Below are 12,025 nucleotides of genomic sequence, written 5' to 3'. Positions count from 1 at the left end.
TTGATCTTGATGAGGGGGAACTTTTTTTTTTCTTTGGTGTATATATATAGTCCCTTGTGCATGACTATGCACACTCACGGTTGTCCCTACAAAACAAAGTTTCAAGGAAAGTGTAGCTTCAATTGCTCATTATTCTCTCGCCTCTCTTCTTCTCCTTGAAGAAAAAAAAAGTCGGTCTTTTTCAGTAGGTAGGAAAGAAGTACAAGCGACCATTTTTTTCGATTATTAACGGCGAACACGAGATTAGGATGGGATGCAGAGAGATTAAGTTAAGGAGCTTCGATAAGCAAAGAGACACAGCGATGGTCGAAGATCTCGAAAAGAAGTGTGAAGTAGGGCCAAGAGAGAGACCGTTTATCTACATGGACACGATGGGCGACCCCATGTGTAGGATCCGAAACAGTCCAGAGTACAAAATGCTGGTATATATATATATATCATTCATTTAGGCCATGTTTGGCAGCCATGAAGGTTTTTTCCATTGAAGATTGGTTTAACAAAGTGGTGGGAGGGGGCAAGGATGGTGAGAAAGGGAGAGAATAGAGAGGGTATGAATGAGGAGAGGGTGAGAAGTGGTTGAAAAACAAGGAAAAGAAACACTCTACTCGAAATAGAGTTTTTGTTTTCTTTATTTTTCAGCCACCTTGCATCATCTCTTCGCTCGTGTCCTCTAAATTCTAGCTCAACTCAAAATAGAGTTTTTGTTTCATTATTTTTCAGCCACTTCGCACCATCTCCTCGCTCAGTGCCCTCTCTAAATTCTCTCCCCTTTCCACTCTTCCTACCCCTCTCTCTCAACACTTAGTAAGCTAATATATCATGAAAAAAGAAAATCACGGCTGCCAAACATGGTCATACTCTCCTATTCTCCTTGGCACTTTCTCCATCTTTCTATTGATATTAATGTCGACTAATCTCAGATTAGTCGTTTTGGTTACACCATAGCAAAACTTCGTTTTAAACAACTTTTCTTTAAAAAAAAAAACATCTGTTTTTTGGAAAACGTTTAGAACGTATTAAACACGTTTTTATGGCCAACTACGCAATTTCCCATCTCTCTCTTTGTTTTTTTGCCAAATCCCGTTTTGCTAATTATGCTTTACACTAGGTAGCTGAATTGGAGAACGAATTGGTCGGGGTCATTCGCGGATCGATAAAGATCGTCACATGTAGTAGTCTCGAGGATAAAGCCAAAGTTGGATATGTTTTGGGTCTAAGAGTTTCACCTCTCCATCGGCGAAAAGGAATTGGGTTGAGCTTAGTGAAGAGGTTAGAAGAGTGGTTTGATGCCAATTGCGTAGACTACGCCTACATGGCCACGGAGAAGGACAATGAAGCCTCTCTCAAGCTCTTCATGGACAATCTAGGCTTCGTCAAGTTCCGGTCACCCACAATACTCGTAAACCCGGTCAGCCACCATGTCTTGCATATAAGTTCAAGTGTCAAGATTACAAGGGTGAAGGTGGAACAATCCGAAAATCTCTATCGAAGATTCATGAGTAGAGTCGAGTTCTTCCCACATGATATAGATAGAGTGCTACAGAACAGGTTAAGCTTGGGCACATGGGTGGCTTATCCACAGGGTGAGTCTTGGGACGGATTCGACCCAAACCGATGTATCCCTTCCAGCTGGGCTATGTTAAGTGTGTGGAACAGTGGTGATCTTTTCAAGCTTAGGGTGGCCAATGTTCCCCTTGCTTGCATCGTATGTACAAAGATCATGAGCTTGATTGCACGGGCGGTCCCGTTCCTTAAATTACCGGATCTTCCCGATGTTTTTAGCGCATTTGGATTCTATTTCATCTATGGGGTGCACGGCGAGGGGCCACAAACCGGCGTGCTCTTGCATTCCCTGTGCCGGTTTGTGCATAACTTGGCAACAAACTGTAAGGACTGTAAGGTTATCGTGGTGGAGGTCGGAGGGCTCGACGGATTGAGGCATCATATCCCACATTGGGAATTTATATCCTGCACTGAGGATTTTTGGTGCATAAAGCCATTGAGGAATAGAAATAATACCCAATTTAATTGGTCAGAAACTCCGCCGCCGCGGGCCCTTTTCGTGGACCCTAGAGAAGTTTAGAAGTAGAAAAGAAGCCCAAAATTGGGCCCTACTGTGATCTTATCAATTACTATCTATCCATCCCTCCTAACACCTTTTGTCATATTGCTAAGGATATCACAAATGACTACTCTATTTAGGTGCCCACTTTCCTCGGTGGCCCATCTCTCTCATGCATTTTCAAATAAAGAGACCCACCAAACTACAAAAGAGAAATGAAAGGTAGAGATTGTAAAACAAGAAGGCCTATGCCAACAACTCCTCCTTTTGGCAAATTTCAAAAAGCTTTTGAACTTTGGGTGTGTGTATGAACCCTCCTTATGTTTGTCTCCTTCCTTGATGAATTTGAGCAGCTAGAAATGCATGTGAGAAATGGAAATTAAGTCATTTTACGGTTGAGAAGTCGTGATCTTGAAGACTATATGTCTAAAGCAACATGTCTAAATCAACAGAAGTTAGGTATCTATTCTCTCCTATCAAACAAGAAGGCCATCTACCTCCACACCCGCTTGTGATTTTTTCTCAAGTCCCATGTAAACAATCTTCTCCAATGATGAAGGCAGTGATGCCCACTCCATTGGTTAGAAGACAAACTAAGTTGGGAAAGCCAATCACATGTTTAACATCCTAATCGAATGAGTGGCTATACCACTTAAATGGGGTAACATGATTTGATTCTTAGAACAATATTTTTTGTCTTCTATATAACATGTTAGGCAATGTGGGGTATCAGCTGTAGTTAGGAATAAGTACTTTCAAATCAGGTGGATTACAAGCCAAAAAACATGAAAATGCGGATGCATGCTAAAATGCGATCTAGATCTAGTGTTTCACAATGGTTGATCTAGATTAGTGTTTGGGATTCGAGATCCAACATGGTTGATCTAGATTAGTGTTTCAAAATGCGGATGCAAGCTAAAATGGCCAAAGCAAATCCTATTAGACTTGGTTCATCCATATCTAGTACTGGGTTGATGTGATCATAACTCTAACAGTTTAATGGGTTTATATAATTGTTTTTGGGGGATTTATAGCGTCCATCGCAATAGGCATTTCGCGGCTGGTCTGACATGCGACAGACCAGCCGCGAAATGCCTTTAGCGATGGACCCTAGCAAATCCCTTGTTTTTTTAGGACAAACAAGAAATTAGATCAGAATGTAAAACATAGGGCCACTGTATAATAGTGGGCATGCCTCATTGTATTTGTTACAAAGAGGTTTCACCCCACATATCGGCCCATGGGCTTGCCATGGCATTAACATTACAAGCGCATAACTGGACATGCTCAATGGTGAAGCCTGTCTAGAAAATGTTTTTGAGAAATGACAACACTTCTTTTTCACTTTGGAAATAAAGAGAGGGAGATGATCCCCACCCGCCCTCTTTTTAAAGTGAATTGTGGGCTTTTTGACGTCAAATCATCGCCCTAAAGAAAGGGATGTAACTATCAAGCAGGAGAGAGAGAGAGAGAGACTACTTTTAGGCTCTGTTCACTTCTTTTCCCCAGAAAAGAAAGGAAAGGAAAGGATTTCCTTTTTCTTTTCTTTCCAGGTGACATGGCAGAAGGAAAAGGAATCCAGGAAAATTGTCAAGGAAAATGTTTCGTTTTCCTTGGAAAGACTATTTCCGATATACTTAATCGAAAACCAAATCTCGAGTAACAGGGAAAAAGTCAATTTCCACGTCATTTTCAGCTTTTAAATAAGAAATTCTACATCTAATAATATTTTTCCCTGGAAAAGAAGTGAACACAAAAATTCTATCTTGTCAGGGAAAAAAAAGGCTGTTTTCCAGGAAAATAAGTGAACAGAGCCTTAGGGAAAATGTATCCACAACTCCTGTCCAATAATGACACTCAGCCTTTTTTTATTGGCTGCGCCTTTATTTTAACTTAGAGTCTAATAATCATACTTGGATTCAAAATCAATTCTCAAAATCAAAACGAACGTGGCCTTAGGATTTTGAGAATTGGGACTCAAAATTAAACGCAAATTTGAGTCCAATAATCAGTTTGGTGTTAAAATAAATTTCTCAACATCCAAAACAAAAGGAATGCTAAACTCAAGGGTGCCCTTGGCTAAATGGGGTGAAAAGGCGCCACCATTAGCTGCACTTGCATTTAATGTCTTTGACTTTTATATTTTTTTGGTGCTGTTATAAATGCACTTCAGTGAAGTGCAGCCAGTGGGAGCGCCCTTTCATCTTATTTATGCAAGGGCGACCTTAAGTTTAGCATTCCTCCCAAAACAAACAGGGTCTGTAGAAGACGACTAACCAGAACAGATAGCTGTGCTTGCAATACACTCTCGATTTAACAGTAGGCTCCCCACAAGCTCTAATCGAACTACTAATCTAAGATTTAGGTGGAAAAACAGAAGTTCTAATAGATTTCTTAACATCTCTTTCATCATATGCTTGATCGAAGGTCGAGAATCAGCTGATGAGGGTGGGACCAAGGGCAATAATCTGGACCTGTGATGACAATATTCATGGACCAGATCACCACAAACATCACAGTGCGTCAATGCCGTACCATAATTGCTTTCTTTTAATTCACAATATAACCCTCATAAAATAATTTCCTAGGTAAAACTTAACACGACAAACTTTTTTACTGTAAAGTTTTCCTTTCAGTTGATCCATCTCACACGCAGTAAAATGTGATGTAAATCAAATACAATGATCCAATGACCACTAGTTATATGAAGTAAAACTCGAAGTTCTACTTATGGCAATTAAATCTGTAGCTAGGATCATCATTAAATGTACAAAGGTCTTCTTAAACCTTTAGAAAACCTTTAGATGTTGGTCATTTCAAAAGAAAAATGGTGTTTCTCACACCAAAACACTATGAAACCCAGATCATGTCATTGTTATACTGATCAAAGAAATTTGAGGCACACCAAAACACTATGAAACCCAGATCATGTTCATGGTTACATTGATCAAAGAAGTTTGAGGCACAGCAAAACACTATGAAACCTGGATCATGTTCATGGTTACACTGATCAAAGAAGTTTGACGCACACCAAAACATTATGAAACCCAGATCATGTTCATGGTTACACTGATCAAAGAAGTTTGAGGCAGTAACAAACTATTATTTGCTCTTGGAAGGTGAAATCTGATTGAGAAGGCAACTTACACTAAGAACATTACTCTCTCCCCTTACCTTCTCCTGAAATTCCAATCCCCTCTCCTCCATTTCTTCCAACACCAATCTAGCTTCCTCCCACCTCTTCTTCCTCACCAAAACCCTCGCCAACAACCCAAAATTCTCCCCATCCAAAGCCCCATTTCTCCCACTCAAAACCCTCACAAACTCCACTGCCAACTCAAAACATCCCAAACCCAAAAGCCCATTAATAATATGACCATACGTACAGTACAAAACCTTCACTCCATCCTCCTCCATTCTCCTCAACAACCCAATTGCCCCATCAATTCTCCCAACCCTACAAGCCCCTAAAACCATAGCATCAAAGCTCAGAGAATTCAATTCAAGCCCACCTTTCTCCATCAAACCCAAAACTTCCGCCGCGGCCACGACATTGCCCGTATGGCAATACGCAGAGAGGATATAGTTATAGCATGTGACGTCAGGAAGGAAGGAGGTTTTGGTTTTCATTAGGGTTAGGGTTTCTTGGACGAGACCCATTTGCTTGGTTTTTGTAAGGGCTGAGAGAATTTGGTAGAAAGTGGAGACTCGGAGAGTGAATTTTCTTTGGAGCATTTCGTCGAGCACTTGGAGGGCGTGCTGGGTTTGGTGTGATTTGCATAGAGAGGAGATGAGGGATTCGAAGGCATTGATTTGGGTGAGTCCATTTTCGAGTTGGGAGAGGGTTTGGATGACGTTTGGGAGGAGAGAAGGGTCTTGGGTGAGGAATTTGAAGGTGTTTTTGGTGTTGAAAAGGCCGTGTTTGATTCGTTGGGTGAGAAGGTGATGGAGAGTGGCGAAGTCATGGGAATGGGCAGCGTGGGAGATGAGGGCGTCGTAGGAGGCGGATGTGGGTTGGTTAGGGTTAGGGTTTGGATTGGAAAGGAAGCGGGCAGTGGTTGAGAGGAATGAGGGGGAGTTTTTTCGAAATGTAGGACCGAGGATGAAGAACATTGTTGTGAAAATTAGGAAAGAGTAAATTACTAGACAAAGGGGGGTTCACTTTCTTAGATTTGATTTACTTTTTAAGTATAAAATATTACTGATATTGGCACTAGGATGATTTTATAATTGCACTAAATTATCTTCTCTTATTATCATTTAACCAACTGCCAAACTTTATTGGAATTCCCAGGAAGCTGTTGCGAGCCGATTATAAAAGAAAAGACAAGCTAAGTTAAAGCAATTATCAAAATATGCCAGTGTTTGGCTTAAGAAAATTAGGGATGAGAGAAAATTGAGTTGCGTCAAAATTATGAAATTTTCAATTGGGAGTACCGAAAAACAAGGTGGAAGAGGAAGAAAAAGAAGACGAAGAAGAAGGATAAAAATGAAGGAAGAAGAAGCCGGAAAAATGTAAAAGAGAAAGAAAAAACAAAGAGTCGACGTCGAAATAAATAGAAGTCCCAGGAAAAAAAATGTAAAAGAAGACGAAGAACTCAGGGTTATCTTAGTTTGACTCAGGGTTATCTCGGTATGACTCGGGTTTATCCTGTTTTGACTCGAGGTCATCTCATTCAAACTTGGGGTCATCGCTTATATGTGCCAAACTTCGGGTTATCTCAGTGTCTAACTCAGAGTCATCACTTATCTGTGCCAAACTCGAGGTCATTCCAGTCTGATTATCCTGGCCTGACACAAGGTTATCTCGGTCAGACAAGGAGTTACCCCAAGTCTAACCGAAATAACCCCGAGTCTGATCGTGATAACCCCGAATCTAATCGCGACAACCCCGAGTTCTTCTTCTTCTTCTTTTCTATTTTTTCCGGCACCTTACATTTGTTAGTGATTTTGCATTTTCAAAATCACGTATATTACATGTTTTAGTGTTTTGGAAAATGTTTTATCAAAAGCGTTTGGGAAAAAGAAAATGTTTTCTTGGAAATATTTGCTTTTACAAAAGGATGTAGAAGTGTAGTTGAAAAGATAGTTCCACATCGGATGAGAGAAAAGAAAGAGAAGGGCTTATAAAGCACTACCTTTTCTAACTCTTGTTGATTGCACATTGGGTTGAACCCATGGTTGGACCCGCGGGACGGTGCAACGCACCGTTCGCACACGCGCACGCGCACGCGCGCGCGCGGCGTGGGCAATGGGCTATAGGGCGCATAGTGGCGCTTTATTGGCGCTTTTTTAGGCGCACTTTGCACTTCGCACGTACGCAACGTCGCGAAGAGCGATTGGAGCCTTTAATTTTTCCAGATTTGATCTGCACCGTTGGATCAAGATGAAGGTGGACCGGTCAAATGGTTCGCAGGCCCATCAAGCCGAATGGTTCAGTTGGGTTGGGCTTCGGTTCGGGCCTAACGGTCGGCCCAACGGGCCCATGACTCCAACGGTCAAAGGGTGTGATCAAATGGGTTGTGTCCCTTTCCCCAACGGTCATGTGCCAAGGGGGTGCGATCCACACCATAGATGGTTGATCTAACGATGACTGGGTTGGAGAGAGGTTTTACTCAAGCCAACAGTCACATCTAGGATCGATCAGGACCGTTCAATATCAATGGGTGCGATCTAACGGTCAGATTTCAAACATTCTGGAAAGGTGCCCTGTAGAGGTGTTTTTCACACTGAAAAGACACCAGATGATCTATAAAAATGTGCAAACTTCAGTCATTTCAGATAGAAATCGAATTGGCAATTCTGACTGATTTTACACTCTCTTCTACACTCCTACAAAAATCCCCAAGTATTTCTACATACTGTTTTTCTTTTGTTTACTGTTCTAGATACTGTTTTTCTGCAGAAACAGAATCTAGAGATTTCTCTAAGGCTTGAGATTTCGGAAGGGCATTTCGGGTTTGATTCCGCTAGTGCTACGCGTCATCAAACATTAGTAGGGCTTCCCTACTAGGCTTCATTGTATCTTGGAGGCAATTCGCGGATCCCCTTTGCACACTACTAGTGGGGGCGAATCTTGTCTTAAGGAAAGTGATATCACGCCTTGAAGCAACAAGTTTCTGTTTTCTATCATCAACAGTACCCTCAACAAACTTTCCAACAATCTTAAGACAAGATAATTCTACTGTTGTTTCAATGACACTTTATTCAGTTCGTCAAATGACCCAAGACTTTGTCAAACTCGAACGTTTCGACAAAGGAAATTTCAAGCGCTGGCAGAAGAAGTTGCACGTCATTTTGACATCACTCAAAGTGGTCCATGTTCTCACTACTCTAAAGCCGTCAGCAAATGAAAATGAAACTTTGGCGGAGGCTCGTGCAAGGATGAAGTGGGAACAGGATGACTACATTTGCAAAGGGCACATCCTAAATGCTATGTCAGATACACTATTTGACATATATCAAGGCATGGGATCAGCAAGTGAAATCTGGAATGCACTTGCAGCCAAATACTTGGCGGAAGATGCCAGTAGCAAGAAATTCACTGTGAGTCAATTTTTAAATTTTAAAATGGTAGATGATAAGTCTGTTATTGATCAATTACATGAAATACAACATGTAATTAATCAAATTCATTTGCAAGGCATCCTTCTTGATGATTCCTTCATTGTCCCGTCAATTATTGACAAACTTCCACCAAATTGGAAAGACTTTAGAAAAAGTCTGAAACACAAGAAAGAGGAAATGTCTATTGAAGACTTGGCTCAATGCCTCAGGATTGAGGAAGAGTCAAGAATCAGAGACAAGAAAGAAAATGAAACTGTATCCTCTAAGATCCATTTGGTGGAAAATGTCAAGAATTCGAACCAACAAAGAAAAGGCAATTGGAAGAGAAACAAACACCCTGAAAAGAATACTAATAAGAATAAGAAAAGAAAGGGTGCTTGTTTCAACTGTGGCAAACCAGGCCATTACAAGAGTGAGTGCCGACTTCTTAAGGATAAGAAGTCGGGTGCACCAACAGACAAAGAAAAGTTTGTCGCCATGATTTCAGAGGCAAATATGCTTGAAGATGGCAATGATTGGTGGATTGACTCTGGTGCGACGATGCATGTCTGTAAAGACAGGAACCTGTTTTCAACTTATGAAACAGTTGAAGATGGAAGCGTGTTATACATGGGAAATTCGTCGACAGCAGAAGTCAAAGGGAAGGGCAAGGTGGAACTTGAGTTCACATCCGGCAAGCGACTCACTCTAACCGGTGTCTACCATGTACCAGAAGTTAGAAAGAACTTAGTGTCTGGAAGCATTCTCAACAAGAATGGCTTCAAACTTGTATTTGAATCTGACAAGTTCATTCTTTCTAAGGGGGGTACCTTTGTTGGGAAGGGATATATGTATGAAGGGATGTTCAAACTTAATATCAATAAAGTGAATGTCTTTGCTTATGTTTTGGATTCTTCTTTATCTTTATGGCATAATCGTTTAGGACATGTAAATACTAGGAAAATGAATGATATGGTTAAGTTAACCTTAATTCCTAAATATGAAAATGACTTAGTAGATAGATGTAAAACATGCATGCAAACCAAGATAATCACTAAGTCATTTCCTAAAGTAGATAGAACTTCTAACTTGTTAGATTTAATTCATAGTGATGTATGTGACATACATAGTGTTCCCACAAAGGGAGGTAAAAAGTACTTTGTTACATTTATTGATGATTATTCTAGGTACTGTTATGTTTATCTACTTAGTCATAAAGATGAGGTTTTAGAAAAATTTAAGATTTATAAAACTGAAGTAGAAAACCAATGTATAACAAGCATTAAATGTCTCAGATCAGATAGAGGTGGTGAATATCACTTTCCTCATTTCTGTGAATCAGTAGGCATAGTCCATGAATCTTCTGCCCCTTATACACCACAACAAAATGGTGTAGCAGAAAGGAAGAATAGGACACTTACTGAAATGATTAATGCTATGCTTGTTAATTCTGGTTTAAATAAAAGTTTTTGGGGTGAAGCCTTACTTACAGCTTGTCACATTTTGAATAGGGTACCAAGTAAGAAATCTGATATAACCCCTTATGAATTGTGGAAGAAAAGGAAACCAAACTTAAGTTACCTTAAAGTTTGGGGTTGTAGATCTATAGTTAAAGTCCCTAAACCTAAGTTAAGAAAATTAGGTGAAAGGGGTATTGAGTGTATCTTTTTGGGATATGCTAGTCACAGTAAGGCCTATAGGTTCTTAGTTATAGAACCTAATGATTTCATAGATGTCAATACCATAATTGAATCTAGAGATGCCTTTTTCTATGAAAATAGGTTCACTGCAATTCCTAAAGAAATTGAACCTACAACTTCTGTAGATCATCCTTTAGAATCGCAAACAGAAGTTGGTGAACCTAGTGTACAACCTAGTAAAATAAGAAGAAGTTCAAGAGATAGAAGGGATAGGAGTTTTGGCCCTGACTTTGTAACCTACCTGGTAGAAGGGACAAGGGAAAAACTCCAAGGTTCTGTCTTGTTAAACTTAAGCATAGAAAGTGACCCTCAAACCTATGGAGAAGCCATAAAGTCACAAGATGTTGCTTTTTGGAAAGAAGCAATTAATGACGAAATGGATTCTATCATGGGTAATAAAACTTGGATTTTGATTGATCTACCACCTGGGTCTAAACCTATAGGATGTAAATGGATCTTCAAGAAGAAGATCAATGTAAATGGGACCATAGAAAAGTTTAAGGCAAGGTTAGTTGCCAAAGGGTTTACTCAAAAACCCGGTATTGATTACTTTGACACATATGCACCTGTTGCTAGGATTTCTACCATTAGAGTGTTGATTGCCCTTGCTTCCATATACAAACTTCACATTCACCAGATGGATGTTAAAACCGCATTCTTAAATGGTGAACTTGATGAAGAAGTGTATATGGAACAACCTGAGGGATTTATTCTGCCAGGCCAAGAGCATAAAGTATGTAAGCTTATCAAATCTTTGTATGGGCTTAAGCAAGCCCCTAAACAATGGCATGAAAGATTTGATAAAGTCTTAGTGTCAAATGGTTATAAGATACATGAATCAGATAAATGTATATACAGTAAATTTAAGGGCAGCAAAGGTGTTGTTATTTGTTTATATGTTGATGACATGTTAATTTTTGGTACTGATATTGCAAGCATTCAAAGTACTAAATCATATCTTTCTCAAAACTTTGATATGAAAGATATGGGTGAAGCTGATGTGATTTTGGGTATTAGAATTATAAGACAGGACAATGGTCTTATTCTAACACAATCACATTATATTGAGAAAGTTCTTAAAAAGTTTAACCATTTTGAATGTTCACCCATTTCAACACCTTTTGACCCAAATATAAAGTTGTATCTTAATACTGGCAGGACTATCTCTCAACTAGGGTATGCTAGTGTAATTGGTAGTCTTATGTATGCTATGACTTGTACTAGGCCAGACATAGCATATGCTGTAGGTAAACTTAGTAGGTTTACCAGTAATCCTAGTTTTTCTCATTGGAATGCAGTCTATAGAGTTTTAAAATATTTAAAGAAAACTATAGACTATGGTTTATGTTATAGTGGGTATCCAACTGTAATAGAAGGATACTCTGATGCTAGTTGGATAACTGAGCGTATAGACCATTTATCAACCAGTGGGTGGATTTTCACCCTTGGTGGGGGAGCAGTCTCCTGGGCCTCTAAGAAACAGACATGCATAACAACTTCAACTATGGAAGCAGAGTTTATAGCTCTGGCAGCATGCTGTAAAGAGGCGGAATGGCTTCGGAATTTGTTATTGGAAATTCCGTTATGGTCTAAACCAATGCCATCGATTTATGTCCATTGTGATAGTCAGGCCACACTATCAAGGGCATATAATCATGTTTATAATGGTAAGTCCAGACATATAGGACTTAGACATAGTGCTATAAGAGAGTTACTT

The 12,025-nt window shown here is 39.8% G+C and overlaps 3 protein-coding genes across 3 annotated transcripts in view; 2 read left to right on the top strand and 1 right to left on the bottom strand.

The window, feature by feature from the left end:
- Positions 1-93: 93 nt before the first annotated feature.
- Positions 94-2,440, top strand: LOC143851130 (putative N-acetyltransferase HLS1). The gene is made up of 2 exons (XM_077360459.1): positions 94-422; positions 1,109-2,440. The coding sequence occupies exons 1-2, from the start codon at positions 249-251 to the stop codon at positions 2,081-2,083; spliced, it is 1,149 nt and encodes a 382-aa protein (XP_077216574.1). The 5' UTR covers positions 94-248; the 3' UTR covers positions 2,084-2,440.
- Positions 2,441-5,164: 2,724 nt separating this feature from the next.
- LOC143850060 (pentatricopeptide repeat-containing protein At3g56030, mitochondrial-like) lies at positions 5,165-5,722 on the bottom strand. The gene has a single exon (XM_077359376.1). It carries the CDS (start codon positions 5,720-5,722, stop codon positions 5,165-5,167), a length of 558 nt encoding a protein of 185 aa, XP_077215491.1.
- Positions 5,723-5,852: 130 nt separating this feature from the next.
- LOC143850059 (uncharacterized) overlaps positions 5,853-12,025 on the top strand; it is a 56,932-nt gene continuing 50,759 nt past the window's right edge. The window contains exons 1-4 of the mRNA XM_077359375.1: positions 5,853-5,879; positions 5,978-6,071; positions 8,376-8,612; positions 8,706-11,836. Coding sequence (XP_077215490.1) covers positions 5,853-5,879; positions 5,978-6,071; positions 8,376-8,612; positions 8,706-11,836 — 3,489 coding nt within the window. The remainder of the gene's footprint in view (positions 5,880-5,977; positions 6,072-8,375; positions 8,613-8,705; positions 11,837-12,025) is intronic.

This window comes from Tasmannia lanceolata, unplaced genomic scaffold, assembly GCF_043159265.1.
Source record: "Tasmannia lanceolata isolate RefF3 unplaced genomic scaffold, GAP_Taslan_0.1 ptg000018l, whole genome shotgun sequence".
In the NCBI taxonomy this organism is placed as follows: domain Eukaryota; kingdom Viridiplantae; phylum Streptophyta; class Magnoliopsida; order Canellales; family Winteraceae; genus Tasmannia; species Tasmannia lanceolata.
This window is presented reverse-complemented; position numbering and strand designations above follow the sequence as displayed.